Raw genomic sequence first — 25046 nt, 5'->3', positions numbered from 1 at the left:
ATGTCGGCTCTGATTTCCTGGAGACGGTTGGGCAATGCAGGTGAAGTGCCCTGCTTGCCTCCAGCTGCCCGGCAGATAGAGGGCTAGTCTGTTTTTCTTTGTCAGTTACATGTGGGTTTCCCTGCCTTTCCTCTCCCCTTGAATGAGGTCCGTGTGTGCCAAGGCACTTCCTGCTTTCAGCCGCTTTGATGGAATTCAGAGTGAGAAGGTGCTGAGAGGTCAGACATAGCTCAGAGGAGCACAAACTGTTTGAAAAAAGAACATTTTGATTTCTACTTATTTAAAAAGCATAATTAGGAATTGGGAAAAACAACAGAAAGTTTGTTTGATTTATTTATCTTTTTCCCCTAATCCTTTCCAAGTTTAGAGGCCTCTAAACTAAGCCAACATTGGCTTCCCATTACTGAGGATGCAGAGCTGAAAGATGGGCCCCAACCTATGACAACATGAAACGTGGATGTTGTGTGTTCATGAATAACACTTCCCTCCATTCTTCATCTTTTTGTTTTTGTTTTGCTCTTAGAAAGGAAAATTTAGCAAAGATATTTAGGTTCCTGCTCCCTGTGTATATTTTACCCAGGGCTGGAAACAATTTTAAAAATGTAATTTCGGTGTTTTATAAAAGTGCTTAGAGGAACTGGGTATGTGTTCACTTTTTTCATATCCCTTCATTTTATTCCGAAAGAAAAATACTGGATTGTTTTGAAGCCAGCACTGTGCACTGTGGCCTTCACAGCTGCACAACAGGTGAAGATGCTGACACGCTTTGGATGCCTTTTGTGTGCCAGGCACCATATCTACTTACTCTGTGGCATTTTCTTTTCAGTGACCAGATGAGGTGTATTTTGATTATCCTATCCAATTTGAATCTAAGCAGTTTAGTAACAAAAATTCCACCATCAGTAAGAGGCAGAAAAGGTATTTGCAGGCCAGACTCCAACATTGTTGTATGTTCTTTTTGTTGTACTGTGCTACAAAACCCACAAACAAACAAAAACCAGACCTCTTCAGGATGAACTTAAGGAATATTTCCTTTTAACCCTAACTTAAATTTTGCCTGAAGGAGACCTGTCTCCTTTTGCTTTGATGGTTGAGATGTCCCCTCCCTCCCGTCCCCAACTCCGATTACCTCCTTACCAGCTAGAGATCTCTATGGGGATGATGGGTGAGATGTATATTTTGACTGAAGGTTTATTTGCATCCCTCAAAGGGAGGAAAAAGTTGTAGTTCTTCCATATTGCTGGAAGGAAGGAAGAGAAAGAGGGAAGGAGGAGGAAGGGAAGAGAGAGGGAAGAAGGAGAGCCTCCTTTGGCTGGGCACGGTGGCTTATACCTGTAATCTCAGCACTTTAAGAGGCCAAGGTGAGAGAATTCCTTGAGGCCAGCAGTTTGAGACAAGTCTGGACAACATAGCGAGACCGTGTCTCTTTAAAAAAGTAAACGACAAGAAGAAAGAGAGCCTCCTTAATCTATCCTCTTTTCAGCATAGTATTATATCCCTGACCTCCTACCCCACTGTGCACATACATTCTTCAGAACTCTTGTACAAACCCACATTCAACACTCACAACTCACATATACAACACATGTGTACACAGCTGTGTTTTTAGCTCTAAGGTTATCTTGCCCTAAAACAACCAGTGAAGATAAGGGCCAAAAGTAAGGATGGCACTCTTTGCCGGGGCATGTGCTTATGTGATATTACAGAGAAATCCCAACTCTTCTAACATCTGATCTGCAAAACTTTCTTTGTTGCTGTTGTTGTTCTTTTTTTTTTTTTTTTTTTTTTTTTGAGACAAGATCTCATTTTGTCATCCAGAATGGAGCACAGTGGCACCGTCTTGGCTCACTGCAACCTCTGACTCCTGGACTCAGGTGATACTTCCACCTCAGCCACCTGAGTAGCTGGGACCACAGGCGCATGCCACCACACCCAGCTAATTTTTGTATTTTTTTTGTAGAGATGAGGCTTTGCCATGCTGGCCAGGCTGGTTTTGAACTCCTGGGCTCAAGCGATTCAACCACCTTGGCCTCCCAAAGCGCTGGGACTACAGATGTGAGCCTCTATGCTCGGTCGATTTGCAAAACTTTCTCTTTTTTTTTTTTTTTTTTTTTTTTTTTGAGATAGAGTCTCGCTGTGTTGCCTAGGCTAGAGTGCAGTGGTTCAATCTCGGCACGCTGCAACCTCCACCTCCCAGATTCAAGCAATTCTCCTGCCTTAGACTCCCAAGTAGCTGGGATTACAGGCGCGTGGCACCACAGCCAGCAAATTTTTGTATTTTTAATAGAGACAGGGTTTCACCATATTGGCCAGGCTGGTCTTGAACTCCTGACCTCAGGTGATCCACCCACGTTGGCCTCCCAAAGTATTGGGATTACAGGCTTGAGCCACTAGACTTGGCTGATTTGCAAAACTTTCTTAAGAAAGTTGACACCATTTAGGCCCCGCAGAGGAGGTGGGAAACTCTGCTGTCAGTCCGAGAAGCCCTTAGACCCTCCCTCAGGGCTTTTATGTTGGGCTTCAGGAAGTGCTGGAGTTGGGCAAATAGACTGGCCTCCCCGGTGCACCCTGTGCTGTTTTTTTGTTCACGCAGCCTGTGATTCATAGCTTCCCTGGGGTGCTGGGGAGAATCACATTTGAGTCAGCCAGGTTCAGCATTGACAGCTTTTGTCTTTAGAATCAAGCAGATGTGGAATCAAATCTGGCTGTATCCGTGACTAACTCTGAAGCCATGAGTGGGTTACATAGCTTTAGAGCCTCAGCGTACTCATCTGTAAAGTGGAAGTGATCTTGTCTATTTTGCAGAGTTGTTGCCACTTTTCCTCTCTGGACCCCACTTTCCCCATCTGTCAGATGAAAGAGTGGGATGAGATGGCCTGTCTGTTTATCTCTCAATCACTATGGCTCTATTTGAAAAAAGTTTGAACTGCTCTAAGTGCTAAAAAGGAAGATGGGGAGCCATCAAGACAAACTTATGCCTACATTACAATCGAGTTCAGAGAATAGCAGACCGGAAGCACCAGCCAGCTCCACTCCAGGCCTTTCAGCAGCAGCCACTTCTGGAGCCTCCATAACTTTAAGAGCACTTCATGTTAGGTCAATGAATAAATTTTGCCAAATGATGAGCTTGGAAAAACCATGCCCCAAACACCAAATTATCTCTGCACACAGAAGCTTAAGGGTGAGGTTAAGGCTTGTTAGAGATTAATGCAAGTTCTAATTAAAACACACACACACACACACACACACACACAAACCCACAGCATATATAAACATAAAGTATGCTTTATACCTCTGAGCCCTGGCTTGAACCCCAGAGGACCACATCTGGATTGACCCTGCAGCTCCATGGTTGGAGATTGAGGATGACATACTATCTGGATAAAATGTCAACACCAGGGCAGACACCAATTCATGCAGCACACCTGGTGTCTGCTCTGTTGTGCTGGGTCCTGCCCTTAAGGAACTCACCTGTGCATCCAACATTCAGCATTTGGTACTTGCTTAGTGAGGGACTATGATGCACCTAGCACCACCAGGCTAGGAGTGGGAATGGGGAGATGGTTACCGCCCTGGCATAATTTAGTCTAAAGAAACAGTACACAATGATAATAGTCTGATGCATTGTCCCTCGGGGCAAGGGGATGCGTAGGTTATATTATGGACTCTCAGAATTGTGACCCCTAGGCTAACCTGGAGCAGAGAGTGGCAGTAGAGGTAGGTAGTCACATGAAGATAGAGGAGACTGGAAGAACTACGTGTGTGAAGGTGAAAAGGAGGAGGTGATTTGGAGAACTGCAGGTATTCAGTTCAGTACAGCTTGGATGGCTGCTAGGAACCAGGGAATGGAGGGCACGCTTGGGAGTGGAAAATACCTTTGGGATCAGTCCCAGCTCCTCATTTTGCAGGTGCATTAGGCAGCCACTTTGTGTCAAGGCCTTTCCTTAGCTGCTGTTCTCCCCGCACCCCACCCTGAAATCTGCACCTTGCCCCCTCCCCTTCTTTAGAAGCCTTTCCTGACTATCCTGTTTAAAATGACAACCCCCGCCTCTGATACTGTTCTCCCTATGCCCCTTTGCAGCCTTACTTCTCACCATCTGACATACTACATTTTTACTTGCTTGTTTGTTTCTTCCAACTAAATTATAAATTCTGGCTGGATGCAGTGGTTCATACCTATAATCCCAGCACTTTAGGAGGCCAAGGCAGGAGAATTGCTTGAGCCCAGGAGTTCAGGATCAGCCTGGGCAACAGAGTGAGACCCTGTCTATATAGATAAAAAAAAAAAATTATTAAAAAAGATTGTAAATTCCCCGGGGGAGAGATTTTTTTGGTCTCTTGATTCACTACTATATCCTACTTCCCAGAACAATGCCTGATACCTAGTAAGTGTGCAGTAAATATTTGATGAATGAATGAATTTCAGGTCTCCTGACACTCTCGGGCCATACTCCTTTCCATTCCAATCAGAACTTTTTTTGTCTCCTCATCACGGACTTGATAGATTGCTAAGGGCCTGTGTCATGTAGGCAAAGTCTTTGCTGCCTCTTTGCTGAGCTCTTGCCCTATTGACCCTTTACTGTGCTGTCCCATGAGAACAGGGTTTGTTGGGTGCCAAGGAAACAGGGAAGTGGCTGTGCTCTGACAGCCCTTTCTCTGGGCTGTGCTTGTTAGTCATTGAGGTTTTGTTCAGCATGTTCGGCGCCCTGGAGCCTGGGGTCTGGTATGCCCACGAGGTGTACCCACAAATCCTGGGAGTGGCTATAGAAACTCCTTGGGGGAGCAAGATTGTTGTTTCCAAGGGGAATAAATCTCTACCAGATGTTTTTCCTCTTTTTTCTCCCTATATCATTCACTCGCCCCACCACACATCCATCTGTTTCTGAGTACCTATTCTGTGACAGACCTGTGTGAGTGCCTGGGGACACCAAAAGAGCTCATAATTTTGTGTGGAAAGCCAGAGAAGTAAATAATGGCCAAACAACTGGATGCATTCTCTGCTTAGGGGTGGACTGAGGGGATGGAAGTGGCTCTCACCTCTGCTATAAGGTATAATGAGTCAGCTCTTAGACTCCCTTCTGCTTCAGATCAGGTCAGAGATTATTCCACTGTAACTCTTACAAAAGCTGTACATTTGTGTTTCAAATGTGGGGGTTGATGGAAGTGTGTGCAGGTGAATTAGAGGAGTCTGAAGTTCCAGATGTCCCCTGGAGGTTGTTCTTCGGTGTAATGCCCTCAAACTGCCTCTTTTCTCCAAAGACAGAGACCCAGTATAAACAGACTAAGGCTTTATGTGAAGCAGTAATTTCCTAAGGAGGCTAGGCCATTCTGTGCTTAGAGCACAGACTCAGAAAGAGGCAGATATACTTAATGTACATCACGTCTCTTGGTTACCTTGAGCAAGTACCGTGGCCTCTTTTAGTTTGATTTCTTCAGCTGTAGAATGGGCACAGTGGTATCCACCTAATAGGATTATTGTGACAATTGCAGGTAATGTAATTTAAAGCACCTAGCCCAGGCGCTACACCAGTGCTCAGCAAAATGGTAGTTTTCTTTCCTCCCTCTGATAGTGACGGAAGACAAGATTTGATTTTCTTCTAAAGGAAAAGTCAATCAAAAATTCTTTTGTCTTGAAAGTAGTTAAAGAACATTCCAGAGAGAAATTCTAGTTCTACACTATGTTTGCAAGCTACCCACCAGACACATGAACCAGAGCCCAGTGAGAGCCATAGAGGAGATTAGAGAAGGGAGAAAGTTCTCACTGGGTGTCAGTGGTCTGGCCTGGCTTCCAGGAAGAGGGTAGGCAGGGACCTAAGGAAGGACAAAAGCCCCCTTTTCACTCTTAGCAGAGCTGTCCAAAGAGCAATGGAAATGAAGTGAGAGGACAGTACAGACCTGTTCCACCAGTATGCAAATCATGTAATGAAACACAAATGACTTAGCAAGAACGAGAGTGTGACTCACCCACTCATCTGACTCTGCTGGTTCAGACCAGAGGAACAGCCTCAAGTTCAGTCGGACACTTTCTAAGGAGGTTTTGTTGGAATTCCACAAGACCCCAGTTCTGAAGCTAGGACAGGGAAGGAGAAGAGAACTCCACTGATAAAGTGAGTTCTACATGCCAGGGACTTACATACATCATTTCGGGGTATGGGAAACAGACATACACCTTTCTTTTTCTGATATCCACAATCAGCAGTTTTTTTTTTAAGCAACTGAAAGCGAAATCTTAATACAAGAAAAGGTCTTTAAGATTATATGCTGTTCTAGTGAAGGGACTTTTTTACATCTGTGTTTTTCACAGAGTCTTGAATAGATGCTTCTAACATTTTAAAAAATAAACTAATCTTCTTACGCTATATATGAGAAAACAGAAATTCATAGAAGCAGAGTGACTTCTCCAGGGCCATACAGCTTGTATGCAGCAGAGAAAAGGTTCCAATCTAGTTGCTCTGGCTGCAAATTACTTTCTGCTGTGTCATAGTGGTGCTAGGGAAGTAGTTTGAGAGGGCTGATTCTCTAGCCCAGAGGCCATGCAGATGGGGAAGTGAATGCAGATAAACCACAATGTCAGCAGTAGACTAGAAGAGGCCAAGATGATTTAGGCTTTCGGGTTTTATCCAGCTCTGCTTACCCTTTCAGGGCACCTAGGACTTTACTAAAGCCCCTGTGGGTATTCTGATCTGGGAAAGTGTGTTTTGGTCCAGAATAGGGGGATGGCATCATCTATCAGAAGGGTTTGACTTCCTTTCTTGAATAAGTTGTACCTGTCTCCTGTGGAGTGGGAATAATTGGAGCCTCCAGAGTTACTTGTCCCCAGCCTCCAGAATGTACTCCCTGATCCCAGTGAGGCCCAAATCTCCGGCCTGGAGTGGCTCGTGTGAACTGGGCTCTACACTGGCAAAATCCAATCCATTTAGCAGCAGTGAAATTGATGTGAGATGGAGAACGTCATTGTATCCTTTCATCAATCTCAAAGCCTGCTGCTACCAGCTTACTTCTCATATCAGATGTAGCCACTGGATGGAAAGTCATTGTGCAATCTTGTTCTCAACTCTTCTTTAAGTTTCACCAAAACTTACTTGTTTTGGTGAAAATTGCCACAGTCATTGAGTAAATGTCATTCACCAGGGCAAAAAGGTAACCTGGATTTCTGAAAAGTATCCTAAGTGCCCATCCTGTGTCAGACAGCTTCCTTTCCATATTGTCTCCTTTGATACTGGCAAACCAGAGGAGGAGATACTGTTCTACCTATTTTACAGATAAGGAGACTGAGGCTTATAGAAGTAAACTGACCACCCACTTAGTAAGTGATAGAGCCAGGACTGGAGTCAGGGCTATTATACCCCAAAATGCACTTTACTAATGCACCTCTTTCCCCAAAATCCCCAGCCACAGACACCAGGATCAGTGCTGACCTTGAAGCATTCCTCCATAAATGTGTTAGTTACTGGTGGATATCAGGGAACAAGGTCCCATCTGCTTACTGTGATTCCGTGTCTGACTGACTGCTTCCCAAAGGCATTCTTTCCCCCTGGCTCCCTACTCCTTTCTCATTCATAAGCATTCCCTTCCTTTCTGGAGCTATTCTGATGACTGGTCTCTTCCTCTCTTCTCAAATTCTTCCAGTGTATTTATTTTTTTCTTGTATTGCGCTCCAACCTTAAGTATCTGAATCAGTGGAAGGGGAGATGTGGGCCATGTCCGGTTGGGAAACACGCCCTTCCTCTGCCCCACCCTCGGTTTCCAAGGCCTGTGACCTAAGCCTGCGTGCAGGGGCAGGGGGAATGGTCAGAGGACTCGTAACAAGCATGTTCCGAGGACCTACCGAGTTTTCAGCAAGGGAAGTTAGAAAGTCTTGCCGCTCCAAATTAAGAAATGTGTTTAAAGAATAAAATCACCTATTTATTGAGTAGTATTTCATGCCATCCTCTTGATCTACGTTATCAACCAAACTGGACCACAGCCTCTAAGACAGTGGTTGCTACACTTATTTTATATGTGAGAAAACAGAGGCTCAGGGAGGTTTTCCTGATTAAAATCGGTGCTCTGTACCCCACCCTTGTCCACTGCCTTCACCCTTGTCCACTGTCCACCCCACCCTTGTCCACTGTCCATCACCCTTGTCCTGATTAAAATCTGTGCTATGTACCCCACCCTTGTCCACTACCAAGAATAGCTGAGGGAAGGCCAAACATACTGAGTACACTGCAAGTGGATGATTCCTTGTTCCTTGAAGTTGCCATTGTCCTGAAGACTTGTGTTGAGTTGGAGCTATACTAACACCCTCTTCATCCCCATTTCCAAAAGGAAGCGTCTTTTCATCCACTGGTGGGTCATTAAGGGAGTAGTCTTTGGCCTATAGCTCCAATTCACTGACTTTGGTATTGCCTATAGTGACCCAGTCTTGCCTAGTTTAGTATTGCCTGTAGTGACCTAGCCTTGCCTAGAGCTCTTGAAAAGCACTGAGAGTGTGGTGCTCAGTATTTTGCATGAAATCACTTAATTTTTCACCATTGCTTACAATAATATTTTCCAATTGTGATTCAAATAGGTAGGTGTTCTCTAAGAATAGTGATGAAAGGTCAAATAAGTATTCTTTCCTACAGGACTTCTCAGAGCCTTTAGTAATCTTATAAGCATGACAAGTGACAAAAATAAGGATTTAGTATAGATCATTCGCCTACCTTTTTTGAAGAAGCCCTTAATATTCAGTGGAATACGGTTTGGGAAAGACCGGCCTGCAAAATAAGGTCTGGGTTGCTTAGTTTGACACTGAAAGCCCTTCATGAACTAGGCCCTCCTTGTCCCTGCAGCCCTATTTCTCATCACTGCTCACCCCACTTCCCCAACACCCTCTTCTCCAGCTATACTGAACTATTTGAAGTTTTGGGGAACTTCTATGGCAGGCCTCTGAGCCACCCTCTGCCTGGAATATATATCCCCCATTCCTGCTCCCTTAAACCCAGCAAATACTCATTCACCTTTAGGATTCAGGTCAAGTATCCCTTCCAAATAGTAATTGATCCTGGCCTCTAACTTCTTTCATAGCTCCTATAAAACACATTAGTACACTTATTTATTTTCTTGTATCCCTCAACTGTCTGCTCTATACATCAGGATTTATACCTCCTCATTTTTCTTTGTCTTTAGCACTTTTCTTAGTGCCTAGCTTCTTTCTTTTTTAAAAATTTTATTTACATTATTATTATTATTATTTTGCCTACTGCTACAGATTTGGTGTTTTAGGTTATCTTTAGAATAATTTTTTCTCCGGATCTTTTTAGGATGTCCATGGCAATCTAATAGTATTTACATATCAACTTCTGAATTTAAAAGTTGAGTGTTCTAAGTAAAATTCTCACTCTCTGTCTCTTCAAATTGTCCTTTACCTCCTTTATTCCATAAAGGCTCTGTGCAATCTTCTTCTACATTTTTAACTGGTTATTATTTATATATGAGAAAACCATTGTTTTTATCCCTTGTTTAGCAGACAATGGCCTCAGTGCGATCTTTTTTCAGTATTCTTATTTTTTCCTCTTAAGTTTTTCCAATAATACATTTATATAATTTCAAAATGATTATAAAGTTGTCTGCTGTCTTCCATGTCTGTTTATTTGAAATCGTTTTCCATATAGTTGAGGATTCAGTCCTAGAAACTTATGGCTAAGAATGATTCTGGGATCTTCCACTCTTCTGTCTCGTCAAGACTGACCACTTGCCTGCTCTTTTCTTGCCACCGAAGGAAGGTGTCCATTTGTCCCAGGAAGGACAAACTCATGTCTTCAGCACTGCCGCAGGTCTATCTTTAGGCCATCAGCCTCCTCCCCTCCGCTCTCTTCCCTTCTCCTGCCTCTCCAAACGCTTTGATTTGTAGTTGGAAGTTCCTCTTGTCCACTTGCCTCTTCCCCCTCACTTCCCAAGTTCCCACAGGAACCTGGGAATAGGTTGTGCCCAGAGGTTAGAACGGAAACTGCAGCAAGATAACTCTGAGGGGACAATGCCCAGTTGACGTCATTTCAACTACTTTGCTTCAGCTAGAGGTGTTTTTTTTTTTAATCTTCCATTTTTCTTCAGGTTACTCTTCTACTCCACCCTGTCTAGTGTCTGTCAACTTGTATTTGAAAGTTCCCTGGCATTGTCTTGTTGGTTTATTGTTTCCTTATATTCTCATTCAATATCCATAGTTCCAAGTGGTGACTTAGAAATGTGTCCTTGGTAGAGCTGCTTTCTTCTGAAGCAGAAGCATCTCATTGGGGATGTAATAACTTCCTCTTATCATTGCATATTTAATTTCCATGCTGAGACCAGGTAGTATAGCGATTATATAGCCATAATCTCCAGGGAAATACACAAATATGTTAAGTAAGTTGTCATCAATTGTTTAAAAAAAAAAACCTTTGCAAGCCCTGGTTACTGCTCTTTAATTATTAGTTTCAGTCAAGAGGAAGATAAAGGGAAACTATCATTTATTAAGTTCCTACTATGTGGCAGTATGCTAAGGTCATTTACACATATTATTTTGCTCAGCTTTCCCTAGTTTGTCTCCCTAGATAAACTATTTGTCCTATTTTCTAGTGTGAAAACTAAGGCTCAGCATTTATTTGTTAATTAATTAATTTATTTATTTATTTATTTATTTATTTGAGAGAGTCTCGCTCTGTTGCCCAGACTGAAGTGCGGTGGTGCGATCTCGGCTCACTGCAACCTCCGCCTCCTGGGTTCAAGTGATTCTCCTGCCTCAGCCTCCTGAGTAGCTGCAACTATAGGCACACGCCACCACACCTGGATAATTTTTGTATTTTCAGTACAGATGAGATTTCACTATGTTGGCCGGACTGGTCTCAAACTCCTGACCTCAGGTGATCCGCCCACCTCAGCCCCACAAAGTGCTGGGATTACAGGTGTGAGCCACTGCGCCTAGCCAGGCTCATCATTTAAATAACTGGCTTGAGATCATGTTCAAATTGCTCTATCTACAACATGCCACCCAAGGTCTAGATAGTCCTAGTTCGTAGAAATGCAGTGTGTGTCACCTGGGGTTATAGTGCATGTGAGTGGGGAGTCACGTAATGTCTGTTCTCTTTGTCTCCTTTCTCCAGCTATACCTGCAGGCCCGCTTCACTTGGCGAGGAGCCCGTCTGCTCCGGCCCCTCCTGCAGTTCACCTTGATCATGATGGCCTTCTACACAGGACTGTCCCGTGTATCAGACCACAAGCACCATCCTAGTGATGTGCTGGCAGGATTTGCTCAAGGAGCCCTGGTGGCTTGCTGCATAGTAAGTAGCATCTTGTCCTCAGTATGCAAGTGGAGCCCTGGACTGTTGCTTGTTAAATGTTTCCAGCTCAGTGACTAAAGCTAGAGAGCCCTCGTTCCTGTTCCCTGCTTGGGGTCACCTGGCCTTAGGCCTTAGGACTCCTTCAGTAAAATGAGAATAATTCCTGCTTCTTCCCAGCCTGTGAGTTTCGATCCGATAGGGTCTGTAAATACAGAGGGTTTGGGCTCATAGAATGTTGCAACTGGAAGAGAGCTGAGATATTATCCAACTTGCTCATGTTATAGATGAGGAAATTTAGGGAAGAAACTTACCCAAGGTCATGTGTCAGCAGGTCATGCTTAGTGTCATGCTAAGTCTGTTGACCTAGTAGTAGCAAGATCTAAGTCTCCTGACTCGAGTGCTCACATGCTGTTTTGGTGGACACTGAGTATGCAATGGGACTTCTCGGCTTCTTGGAAAATGCCTCCTCTTCCCTCTGTGACCTTGGGAGTGACTCAGACAGATGCTAAACTCAGTGTTCATTGGAGAAGAGGAGGTTTTCTGAAGGCTGAGCCCTCCCTCAGGCTGACGGCCTTGTACATCGAGTCACAGACTTCCTAGGGATAACTTGGGATGGACCACATACTGATTTGCCCCAAATGAAATACTTCATCTCTGACTCCCGGTGAAGGTGGGAGAAGGCATTGCACTTCTCTGAGCCTCCATCTCTAGGCGCTGCTTTTCCTGCCTGCTAAGAGTTTTGAGGGGCTTGTTCCGCAAACATGACTGAGCACCTACTTTGATATTGTGACTTCCTGGGCCCTGCTGAGGGGAGCTCACCCCAGCCCAGCAGGAATCCCAGAATACAATAATGGCTGGATATTTAAGCACCACACATGTAGGTTGTATTGTTGTTAGTATTATCCTTGCTCATTCACAGTAAGAATTATGAACAATAGAGAGATCTCAACCAGCTTCTTATCCTTTCGTGGTTTGTGAGCCTGGCTGCAGGCTCATGTCTCTGTGTAGCCTCTCCCCAGCTCCTCTGTAACAGCACTAAACCCTCTGGATTGAAATTGTGATGGGTGTCTTCCCTTAGGCTGTGAGTTCTTGGGGGCAGGGACCATTTGTAACATATATGTTACTCTCCCTGTCTTATCAAGGCCTCTCAGGGATTCTAGCTCAGACTAAGCAAATGTGTGCTTAACAAGCAAAAAGCCAGAATCAATGAGTGGATCTAACCTTTTTTGAGAACACTGTAGGGAGTATTCTTTTGAAGGTATAGGGATGAGTAAGGCTCAGCCCTCCCAAGGAAATCCCATTCTTGCTCCTCTCACAGGCCAAGCACAGGAGCTCGGTGCCATGGGGGCCTGTCGTAGTGACACGTGCAGGGGGCTTCAGCAGGCAGGGAAGCACCTGAATCCATTGCACGGGTCAAGAAGAGGGAGAAGGAGTTGCAGCAATCAGAGTGGGCGCCACGAAGAAAGCAGCGTGTGAACTGCCTGCAGCCTTTGACATGGGAATCCCAGCCTACGGGACTGGCTGTTTTAATGGCTTTCTCCCTTGCTTTATTTTTCTTTTTTCTTTGTAAAAGTAAAGGCCAAAAGGGAGAGAAACTAGGGGAGCAAACCGTTAATGAGAGCAGCTGTCACTGACCCGCTTGTTCTCTGGTGCCTGGCCCTTTAATGTGAGGTGACAGTGGGGGATGGGCATTTGCACCGAAGGGTAACCCTTTACTGACTGTGCCCTCCTGAGCTTTGCTCTCAGCAGGAGGACAGCCTGCGGGGGCCTGCTGTTGTGGTTCCTTCTTGGCGCCACTGCCCTAATTGGACTCCTCTGCACCCCCAATTAAAAAAATTAAAAGGTTGGGGGATCCTTACTAGCCTTCCTCTCTTTTATATCCTAAAACATGGGCCATAAGCAATTAGACAGAGTGTTCGGGAGGACTATGGCTTATTTTCAAGAAGTGAAATGAGGGTTCTGACTTGTGTCCTGTTTGGCTCTTGCTGACTGTAGCACAGTATAGGAATTTGATTCTAATGTTTACAAAGACCTACTCTCTGCTGGTGCCATTCTGATACTTCACGCATTGTCTTCTTTTTTTTTTTTTTTTGAGTCTCGCTCTGTCACCCAGGCTGGAGTGCAATGGTGCGATCTCGGCTCACTGCAAACTTCGCCTCCCAGGTTGAAGTGATTCTTCCGCCTCAGCCTCCCGAGTAGCTGGGATTACAGGCATCCACCATCATGCCCAGCTAATTTTTGTATTTTTTGTAGAGACAGGGTTTCACCATAGTGGCCAGGCTGGTCTTGAATTCCTGACCTCAGGTGATCCGCCTGCCTCAGCCTCCCAAAGTGCTGGGATTACAGGCGTGAGCCACTGTGCCCGGCTGCCTATTGTCTTCTTTTAGCCACATTAAGCCGTTGTACTCCAGCCATTTTACAGAAGTAACTAGGCCCAGAGAGGTAACTTAAGTCATCCAGGGTCAGAGAGCTAATAGACAGCTGCACCACGATTCTCTTGGACTCAAAGCTATGCCCTCTGCACTCTGCAAGGAGAGGAGGGGGTCCCTGAAGCTGAAGGCCCTGCAGTTAACCCAAAACAAAAGCTGCATAGTTAGCTGCTTAAAGAGTATCATTTAATTGTGTCACAGAGTCCTTCCCAACCCTTTGGGTGGATCCAGTTATTGCTTTGAGTTTGAAAGCCTGATTTACAATGTAAAGATGGTTTGGAAAGGGGTGATAAATATCTTTCCCTGCCTTTCGCCCACTCACCTGTGAACATGCAAGAACAGGGACTCAATCTTACTTATCATTTTTCTCCAAATGCCTGACACCCAGCCTTGTGCTCAGTGGGACCTCATGGTCCAGAATGGCTTGGAATCGCAGCACTGAGAGATTCATTTCACTGAAGCCATCTGAGAGGCCCATTCAGGGAAGTGCCTAGAAGCTGTGGCTACTCAGAATAAAAGTTTGGGAATGTTCAGCTGGGAGAAAAGAAGGTAGTGTCTTTTCCAGTCATAAGCTCCCAGGATTCTGTTGTCCTGGGTTTGATTGTGAGAGAGACAGAAGCAAAGCTCAGGACCCTGGATTGAGCAGAGATGGGTAGATCTGTGGGGAGGTGTGGGGAACCAGAGACCACGTGATGAAGACACCAGGTATCCGGGAGAGGGAACTGTGAGGAGGATCATGGGCATCTGCCTCATGGGTTTTGCAACTTTATCAGGGTTGTGCAATGTAGCTGTCACGTGCCAGGCAGGAGTCTGTGACCTCTGCTCTGCTTGTGCCACGTTACAGAACTTTTCCCCACGAATCAGGGCCGCTGTCCCAGTGAATCCCGGGAAGGACCAAGTTCTCTTCTTACTGACGACTATGGCTGTACTGAATGGTGTTTGAAACACAGAGACAGCCGGGCGCGGTGGCTCAAGCCTGTAATCCCAGCACTTTGGGAGGCTGAGACGGGCGGATCACAAGGTCAGGAGATCGAGACCATCCTGGCTAACACGGTGAAACCCTGTCTCTACTAAAAAATACAAAAAACTAGCCGGGCGAGGTGGCGGGCGCCTGTAGTCCCAGCTACTCGGGAGGCTGAGGCAGGAGAATGGCGGAGAATGGCGTGAACCCGGGAGGCGGAGCTTGCAGTGAGCTGAGATCCGGCCACTGCACTCCAGCCCGGGTGACAGAGCGAGACTCCGTCTCAAAAAAAAAAAAAAAAGAAAGAAACACAGAGACATCACCTGAGGTTAGGAGGATCATAAAAAAGCAGCACGTATGGCACAAAAGCCACCGCTTGAGGTGCCAAGAAACACAGAATCCATTTTCCAGTCTGCCAGATAACCTCCTGAGCCGAGCCTCTACGGACTCCCTGTTAACTGAGATGTAATCTTCGCCACATTTGCCAAGAGCCCAAGCACTTAGAAGGTAGCAAAACTGGAGTTGACCCCAGACAGTCTAACACAGAGCTGGCACTCCAAGACTCAGACTTTGGCAGGCCTCCTCTCATCTCTCTACCCCTTTACCTCCCGGCATGTCAAACATTTCAATATTTTCCAACACCCAAGTTTCTATATTAGATAGCTGTTCCCTTTAATGGAACACAGTTCCAGTTTCACTTCATCTCGGATAAAGCCTTCTGTGTTAGTTGCCTCTGGCTGCTGTAACAAATTACCTCACATTTAGTGGCTTAAAAGAATGCAAGTTTATTTTCTTACAGTTCTGGAAGCTGGGAGTTGGAAAAGGGTCTCACTGAGCTAAAATCAAGGTGTTGGCAGGGCTGTGTTCCATCTAGAGGATCTAAGGGGAGATCTGTTGCCTTGCTTTTTCTAGCTTTCTGGAGTTACCTGCGTTCCTTGGCTTATGGCCCCATTCTCCACTTTCAAAGCTAGCAGCATAGAATCTTCACTTCTCCCTCTCTCTCTCTCACATGCATACACTTTCTCTGGCCTTTGCCTCCATTTGTCACACCTTCTTCTGTGACTTTTGTCCTTTTGCCTACCTCTTTTACAGATGCTGGGACCACCTTGATAACCCAGGATGATCTCTCCATCTCAAGATCTTAGCTGAATCTCATTTTATCATGTAGCATCATTAATTGCTTCTGGGACTTAGGATGTGGGCGTCTTTGGGGGACATTGTTCAGCTTTCCACAACTTCCCCAGTCCCTGAAGACAGTATTGTCTCACTTCCTTCCAGTCCCCCATGGCCCTTTGCGCTTTCTTCCTGCCATGGCTTTAGGCCTGATCTATTCACTGCCTGCTCTGTGTGTCTCCTCAGCTAGATTGTGGGTGCCTTAATAGCAGAATCCGTGGCTTAACCTTCTGATTATTTATTCTCAGTGCCTAGTATAGTAGCTGACACAATAGGTGCTTCATCAGCGTTGGATAAATGGTGAATGATGTATTAGCTGGTGGCTTCAGGCCAGACACTTCTCTTCTGGGCCTAGTTTCCTTACCTGTGAATTGAAGCTGGAGGCCTTGTAGCTCCATGACCTCTGTGCACAGGCATTCTGTGGCACAGCTGACTTTGTAGTAACTGAAGTACCGTGCGTTACCCTAGAATGTTGGTTCCATAACTGCAGAGCCTTGGGCACCAGGCATGACAGCCAAGAACTTTTACCTGGGTCTGTTGAGGGTAGATCCTGTCACAGCAGGGCAGACTTGTCTAGACAAAAATCACATGTCAAATGGATGTCTGGTTTCCTCCTCCATTGCTTACTAATTGAATGCTTTCCAGAAAGGGAAGACAATGGAAGCCAGCACAGACGGAAGACCTATACGGTGTCATGGACTCAACACAAAGACACAAGCACTTAGGGTCAGATAGGCCTGCCTGCACACCTTCAGAGATCTGTACAGGGGTACACAGGACAAAGGAGAGAGCCACAGCCCAGATAGACCACGAGGTGCATGGGCAGACGCGGTCATACCCAGATAGACAGAGGTCCATTCTGTCTGTCTTGCCAGAACTCAGAACGACAAATTAAAAAAAAAAAACAACACAGGCTCATATTGACTCTCCCAGCCCCCCTCCCGCCTACACACTCACTAAGTCACCCTACCAAGGATGTGAACTTTACAGCTGGACTCACCCAGGGACTAGGATGAAGGAAGAGACATCGGTTCATTTCCTGTCTGGTGACAACTTGCATATCTGGTCACCTCCTCCCTGACCCTCTAACAGATGGCAAATTAGGGGCCCCTGGGAGGGGTCAGGGGAGGGCCCGGCTGCCATTGCTGTGGGTTCAGCAGAGGAAGCAGCTGCTCGTGGATTGCATAAATACACAGCAGAGGCTTTCCTGGTTTTCCTCTTCCCGGGGGTGTGGCTCCGCTCGCCGTTGCTCTTTTGTGTGCTGCTATCTTCCTCCAGATGTAGGGAAGGGCAAGGGCATTCTTTGTCTCTTCCCCAGTGAGGTGACCTTGGGAAAAGGCACCAGCAAGAATGCCAGTGTGAAGAAGAGTTCAGCGATGACAACCCCTGCGAAAGGAAACTGCAGTGCAGGGAGAGGCCAGGACACGCCCAAGGACACACAGTAGCAGAGTAGGAACCAAATCCCCAGTTTCTTGATTCCATCTAAAGGGCTAAACAGTAAATTCCAAGCATGCCTGGCCATGAATTTGCAAGGCCTCTTCCTTCTCTAATAGGAGAGAGTCCCATCTATTCCCTTCTGACTTACTCCATTGCTGCCTGGGCACAGGGGAATGGATGAAATGAGCTCCCAAACCTCTTCTGGCCCTGCAGAAGTCTAGCTCTTTGCCCAGTAATGTGACCTTATGTTAATGTGACCTTGCCACTGCTGGCCCCTACTCTTAGGCAGGTAGAAACATGGATGTGGGAGAGAGAAGGAAGCAAAGGAGTAAACTTTGGCCGCTAATAGATAATGACAGTATCTTTGTAGTGCTCTACATCTGGTCAAAATACAGATGACCTTGAACAACATGGGGACTAGAGGTTCTGACCTCCAGCACAAAAAATTCCAAATAGAACTTTTGACTCCCTCAACACTTAAAGCTACTAATAGCCTACTGTTGACTGGAAGCCTTGCTGATAACATAAACAGTCAATTAACACATATTTCGTATGTTTTATGTATTATATACAGTATTCTTACAATAAAGTAAGCTAGAGAAAAGAAGATGTTATCAAGAAAATTATAAGGAAGAGGAAATATATTTACTGTGCATTAGGTGGAAGTGATCACCGTAAAAGTCATGCTGGTTGTTTCCATGTTGAGTAGGCTCATGAGGAGGAAGAAGAAGCAGGGTTGGTCTTGCTGTCTCAGGGTTGGCAGAAGCAGAAGAAAATTTGCATATAAGTGGACCCATGCAATTCAAGCCCGTGTTATTCAAGGATCAACTTTACTTCTAAAACTTCCTTTCTTGGTTCCCTGCTAAGATGGATGGGCTGACGAAGCAGAGGCTCAGAGAGGGAAGTTATATTCCTGCCACTTGCTAGGTAAGCTGTCAGGATAAGTCACTTCACCTCTCAGCCACCTTTTCCAATCCCATGAGGTGGGGATGATAATACCTAACATGATTTTTGGATTGAGGATTTAGAGAATTAAAGATGCATCCTGCTTGGCACATGCAATGTTGATAGTGAATTGTACATTAAGTACTATGCTTTGTTTAAAGATTCAGAGCTAAAAGGAGTTGGTCCTTAAAGAGCTTATCTAGTGCAGTAGCTTTCCAAGACTTGACCACCATCTATAATAAGAAATACACTTTATATCATAACCCAATAGAGTCACCCACACATAACTAAAACAAATAACATCACAAAATAAGACTTGCCCTTACTGCGTGAGACATTCTAATATTTTCTATTAATCTTCAAAAATGCTGGTGGTGACTACCTAGTTGATTTTGTAGCTTGCTAATGGCTTGAGAATGATCTAGTAGGAACAGACATGTAAACAGAGAAGTATAATAGAAGGGCACAGCTGCTGGGATGGGATACACTACTGAGGACAGTGCGGTTACAAGAGAAGAGGTGATTAATTCTTCTTGAGGGTGTTGTAAGACTAGAAAGAATTTTTAGAGTAGGTAATTCTTTAAAAATGAATGGCCATTTGCTGTAAGATACAAAAAATAAGGAAGGGAATTCCACGCAGAAGGAATAGCACAAAGACATGGAGATGGGTGAGAACATGATGTGTTTTGTGACCCTAGAAATGCAGAACAACGGAATTTGTGGGATAATGGGGAGAGGTGACCTCAATGAATAGTAGCCTGCTTCTCCCTTTCGGCTTCAAAATTGGATGGTTTCTGGGAATGGGGTCCCCTGCCTTTGTCGAACCTTGGTCATCTTTGGGTACTATGTTCCTAAGCTCCAGCTCCTACTGCATTTAGCGCCCCATAGACAGAGCTGTCAGTCCCCTGGGTCCTCCTTACCAGACACCCTCCCTAATAGCCTATGAATATTTTCCTGGAAGGTTCCTTGGCACAGATTCTTGCTCACCATCAGTATTGCCCACAACTTTCTTTAAAGGGATGGGGAGAGGGCCGGGGGCGGGTCTTGCTATGTTGCCCAGGCTGGCCTTAAACTCTTGGGCTCAAGCCATCCTCCCACCTCAACTTCCTGACTAGCTGGGACCGCAGGCACACAGCAGCATGCTCTGCAAAATTGCTCTCAACTTTCTTTGCTTCTCTAAACCCTCTTTGTTCATTTTGTGGGACTAATTTCCTTCACATTCCTCAATAGCAGTGATGATTTGAATAGTCCTTCATAAGGCTGGATGTGCGGTGGCTTATGCCTATAATCCCAGTGCTTTAGGAGGCTGAGGTGGGTGGATCACTTGAGTTCAGGAGTTCAAGACCCGGCCGGCCAACATCCCGTCTCTACCAAAAACATACAAAAATTGGCTAGGTGCGGTGGTACACACCTGTAATCCCAGCTACTCGGAGGCTGAGGCACAAGAATGCTTGGACTAGGGAGGTGGAGGTTGCAGTGAGTGGAGATGGTGCCCCATTCCAGCCTGAGCGACAGAGCGAGACTCTGTCTCAAAATAAATAAATAGATGAATGAATGAATAGTTCTTCAAAGTGTTTTCACATATATTTCATGTAAGCCTTACAGGAACCATAGGTAGGTGAATTTTTTTTTTTTTTTTTTTTTTTTTTTTTTTTTTTTTTTTTTTTTGAGACAGAGTTTCACTCTTGTTGCCCAGGCTGGAGTGCAATGGCGTGATCTCAGCTCACCACAAGCTCCATCTCCCAGGTTCAAGTGATTCTCCTGCCTCAGCCTCCCAAGTAGCTGGGATTATAAACATGCGCCACCACAACCGGCTAATGTTTGTATTTTTAGTAGAGACGGGGTTTCTCCATGTTGGTCAAGCTGGTCTCAAACTCCCAACCTCAGGTGATCCACCCACCTCGGCCTCCCAAAGTGCTGGGATTACAGGTGTGAGCCACCGCGCCCGGCTGGTGGATTTTAAAAATAACATTTACACACAAATACAGGGCAGACCCATCATCTGCAACTGTAAAACCTTTTCATCTTGTATAAATTCAAGACAAGTGTGACAGCTTGGATCACACACCAGTAGAAATTTTGGGACGATATTCTGCTGTCTGATTTCCAGTGTCACACTCTTTTCCATCTCATCATTTTCCCTCTCAGATATACTAGAAAGTCACTCAACAGAAATGCTCACAAATTCCCAGGGCCAAAAGCCACTGAAAGCCCTTTATTGTGGTCAAAAAATAATGATTGCAGTTGGATAATCCCATCTAGTTAAAAAACAAGGCTGCCAAAGATGGCTTTTCTTTAGATAGCACTTACTGTACTTAGGGCATGAGGGTGAGCCAGGTCCCAAGGCTTTCTCCTCCAAAGAGAGTTATTCCTTCCTTAATCCATGAGATTGTTCAGTGTGGTAGACCAGAAAGCTAAAAGGAAATCCCAGGGCCAGAGCACAGAGGAATACGTGCATCATGTATCAAAGCCTATGGCCTAATGCTAAGATGGAAGGTTATTAAAAGTTCAATATGGGTACCAAAGAGAGAAGAGTCGTTCAAAGAAGATAATTGTGTGCCCAGTGTAGATTGTCTAAGACACACAGCCATGCAATGGCGGGTCTGGGATTTGAGCCCATCTGTTAATCTCCACAGACTGTCCACTAATGGCTCTCTTAACTGTTGTGTGCATAACAAATAACTGCAGTGTTTGCTAAAATGCAGATTCCAAACAACACTCTCAGTAGGTGTTAGATGGACCCAGGAATCTGCTATTTCAGGAAGCTCCCAGGTGATTCTGAAACAGATGGTTTGAGGACAACACTTTAGGAAATACCAGAATAGATGACGCTCAGTTTTCTTGAGGTTCTAAGACTCAAAAAATCTTTTTCTTTTATAGTTATCTACCTTTTGCTAGCATTTCAGATCAATGTGTTATGTAAGGATGGGATTCCTATTTTCAAGGAGTTCACTTACACTCAGGGACTCTAGGAACATTTAAAGGATAATTTTATTGTTATAATCTGCCCTTAACAAAATTAACAAAATGATCCTCAAAATTTGCTGATTCAGCCATTCCTAGCAATGAAAGGAGGAAGCTGGCTACCTACCAGACTTCTTGTTTCTGGTGTACTTGGTTCTTGGTGACCTCTAGGCAGGCAGCACCCCAGCAGGGCTGGACTGTTTGTGCTTCCTGGGAGGTTAACATTTCCAGAGTGTGAATGCTGGTATAAGCCATCGGAAGCGTCTTCCTCTTTGAGTGTGCCAACTCTTGGCCAAAGATAGCCCTAGAAACTGTAAGAACTTTGAGAGCAGATTCTGTTTGTCCCATAGAAAACTCCCATCAGCATATTGCCTCTACGTCCAGCTAGAATGTGTCAGATTTCACATGTTCGTTCACAGTCTCAACCACTCTTTTTTCCCCCCTCTCTCTCTTTTTTCTTTTTCTAGTTTGTTTTTTCTTATCTCCTCATCACAGTGAATGGGGTTCTTATAGCTTAGCGTTGTCTTGTGTGTACTCTTGCTCTTGAAGAAAGGAGCTACATTGTCCACAGTGCTTGGGTAAATTAGATCATCTTCCACCCTGGGATCACGGAACAGTTGACTCCTTTTGACTCAGGAGGAGGTCAGAATCACTTCCCCACAGATAAATCCATAGAAACAGAAAGCAGATTGATGGTTACCAGGGGCTGGGGAGAAGAGGGAACGGGACATGGCTGCTCTAAGTTTATGGAGTTTTATTTTGGGGCAATGAAATGTCTTGGAATTAGATAAAAGTGATGGTGGTACAACACTCTACAGTACCAAATACCACTGGGGTGGGGGGGAATCACTCCCCCAAGACAACATCACAGGCAGAGGAAAGCAAGTTGTATATATATATTTCTTTCCTAGCATAGTTACCGAAATTTTAAGTTTTTATGGGAATAAGTGCAAAGATTTCTAGAGTTGAAAACAGAACTAGGAAGAAAAATATTGCCTCCCTCGCACACATACCCACCCCAAACATATCACCTCTACCAGCTGCAGTCCTATACTCAACGTTTCAAAATCCATCTCTTCTTCTTTGTCTTTACTGCATAGGTGTTGTTCAGGACTCATCCTCTCCTAGACTCTTTAATCCCTGCCTCCAGGCTCACTACATACTTTCTGACTCCATCTCCATTTTAGTTACCATCGTGATTTTTTTTTTTTTTTTTTTTTGGTCTGAGACAGAGAGTCTCCCTCTCTCGCCCAGGCTGGAGTGCAATGGCACCATCATGGCTCACTGAAACCTCCACCTCCCAGGTTCAAGTGATTCTTCCACTTCAGCCTCCTGAGTAGCTGGCATTATAGGCACCTGCCATCATAGCCACCTAATTTTTGTACTTTTTTAGAGGGGGGGTTTCACCGTGTTGGCCAGGCTGGTCTCGAACTCCTGACCTCAAGTGATCCACCTGCCTCAGCCTCCCAAAGTGCTGGGATTATAGGCTTGAGCCACCACGCCCGACCTCCAACATGATCTTAATGCAGGTCTTTCCAATGTGTTGCTTCCCCACTTTTGCCTTGACAATGATTCCTAGAGCTAAAACAATGAGATCTGAACTGCTTAACATGTCCCAGGAGGCTTTTCAATATCTAGTCCTCTCCTCTCCAGCCTCTTTGACTGCTCCACGTTAGATATACTGAGGTTCCTGCAGCTCCCGGATGTGCTGTACTCCCTTTCTCCTGTGCCTTTGCACACACTATTCCCTTTGCCTGAAACAACATCCTAGCATTCACTGCCTGGTTAACTCCTCCTTATCCTTCAAAGCCGAGATCAAATAGACATCCTTTAGGAGAAGCCTTCTAAGGCCTGCTTCCCACTCCCCTTCGGTCTGGGTTAAATGCCACATTCTCTGTGCTTCCTCAACACCCTGGCTTCCCTCCATCATAATCCTTAATATGCTGTATTGTGGTCATCTGTTTACCTGGCTCTCTAACTCACTGGCCTACAAACTCCCGGAGGGTAAAAGACTGTCTTAATGTATATTCATCTTCATATTTTTGGAGTTTAACACATAGCAGGAATCCAATAAGTATTTATTGATTGCATTCGTTCATTTTCCAAAAAAAAAAAAAGTAATGTTTAAAATTCAAAGCATTGGAGAAACGGAATTGAAAACAAATGTTCGGCACATTGTAACTTAGATCTCTTCTTGGTGCTTAGGGTATAGTTTTTCTTGTTTGCTGGAACTGTATTTATTGTCGAATGTGTCCTTTCGCACAGCAGAGATCTGTGGAGTAGGATTGTGGGCTGGGAGTGGGTTTATCCCATAGACCTAAGACAGCCACTTAATTTGTATAGACCCTTCCCAGCCTGGGCCTCTGGGTTTTCTTTCTGGGTGGAGATCATCTTCTGTAGGAAATGGAACTGCTCCAAGCCAAGAAGCTTTTACTTTTGCTAGGTCTTTTTGTGTTCTGCTGTTCAAATATTAGGAAGACTGAACCCTGTTTCAGTCTTGACAGTATTATGTTTCATGATCCCAAAAAAAGTGTTTGTGTAACCTCAAGTCATGCTGAAAGTGAAATACAGCTTAAAGTGGGATTCTGCTGGACCTCACTCAACTTTTCACCTCACCACTTGGCTCTGAGCGGGCAGTATTTGAGTATGTGGTTCCCCCTCAAGTCTGTAGGAGTTGTATTGTCAATAAGGTCCAAGGCCAGTGTGCTTGCTTTCTATTAAGTAAAGAGAATTTTTGAAATTCAATGACAAACCTTTATTAAGCCCTTGTTGTGTACAAGGCTCAAAGCTAAGTGCTTTGGGTGATTGAGGGTGATTAGGGTTAGGATTCCATCTTCAAGAAGCCTCTCATCTAGGAAGAAAGGCCGATAAGCAAAGTTTTGGACACATGGGAGAGCATGGCTTTCTCTGGGTCCAGTAATTACTTTGGTATCCAGATCATTAGAGAATGGAACACCTTCTATTGAACTATGCAACAGTCACAGGTTTAGATCTTCGCAAGTTATTATTGCCTTTAATCTTCATATGATTCCTATCTTGCAGTTAGGAAATGGAAACCCTAAGATGTAGTGACTATGAGCTCAGAAAATTAGATTGGGAGATAAGCCAGTAGATTGAGGTGGTAGATTGTTCAAGATCTTGAAGGGGAAGGTGTTTGCTGGGGATGGGGGAGCTGTCCCCAGCTATATTTGCCCTTGGCAGATAGGATGGATTCTGGAAGAAAGAGCTCTAAGAAATTAGACCTGTATGACTTATTTTCATGAATCTAGCTGCTAAGCTGGGATAAGTGAAGTTAAAAGTAGTGATGGGCCAGGCGCAGTGGCTCACGCCTTTAATCTCAGTACTTTGGAAGGCCAAGGCAGGCAGATCACGAGGTCAGGAGTTCAAGACCAGCCTGGCCAGCATGGTGAAACCCTGTCTCTACTAAAAATATAAAAATTAGCCAGGCACAGTGGCACGTGCCTGTAATCCCAGCTACTCAGGAGCTGAGACAGGAGAATCACTTGAACCTGGGTGGCAGAGGTTGCAGTGAGCCGAGATCGTGCCACTGCACTCCAGCCTGGGTGACAGAATGAGACTCCGTCTAAAAATAATAATAATAATTTAAAAAAAAAGAAAGTAGTGATGGAGAGATTGATCAAAACCTCTTCCTCTGAGACAAATTGAAGGATAAAGGGGAGGATAATTTTGAGCTACAGATGAGGACATTGTTGTTTGCACCTCTCAGATGATAACATCATTTTAGTACAAAAAGAAGTAAGGCCACTGGGGGAGATCAGGGAAAATGTGGGGCTGGGGCTGGAGTAGAGAAGAGTTGAAAAGTTTAATTATCTTCACATTGAACTTTAATCGAGTCTG

The 25046-nt window shown here is 44.9% G+C and overlaps 1 protein-coding gene across 1 annotated transcript in view; it reads left to right on the top strand.

Annotated features, from left to right (window-relative positions):
* PLPP3 (phospholipid phosphatase 3) overlaps window positions 1-25046 on the top strand; it is an 84077-nt gene that overhangs the window by 55078 nt on the left and 3953 nt on the right. Inside the window, exon 5 of the mRNA XM_050751893.1 lies at window positions 11103-11279. Coding sequence (XP_050607850.1) covers window positions 11103-11279 — 177 coding nt within the window. The remainder of the gene's footprint in view (window positions 1-11102; window positions 11280-25046) is intronic.

Source organism: Macaca thibetana, chromosome 1 (assembly GCF_024542745.1).
Source record: "Macaca thibetana thibetana isolate TM-01 chromosome 1, ASM2454274v1, whole genome shotgun sequence".
Taxonomy (NCBI): Eukaryota; Metazoa; Chordata; class Mammalia; order Primates; family Cercopithecidae; genus Macaca; species Macaca thibetana.
Note: the sequence above shows the minus strand (reverse complement) of the source record. Positions and strands in the feature narration are given on the sequence as shown.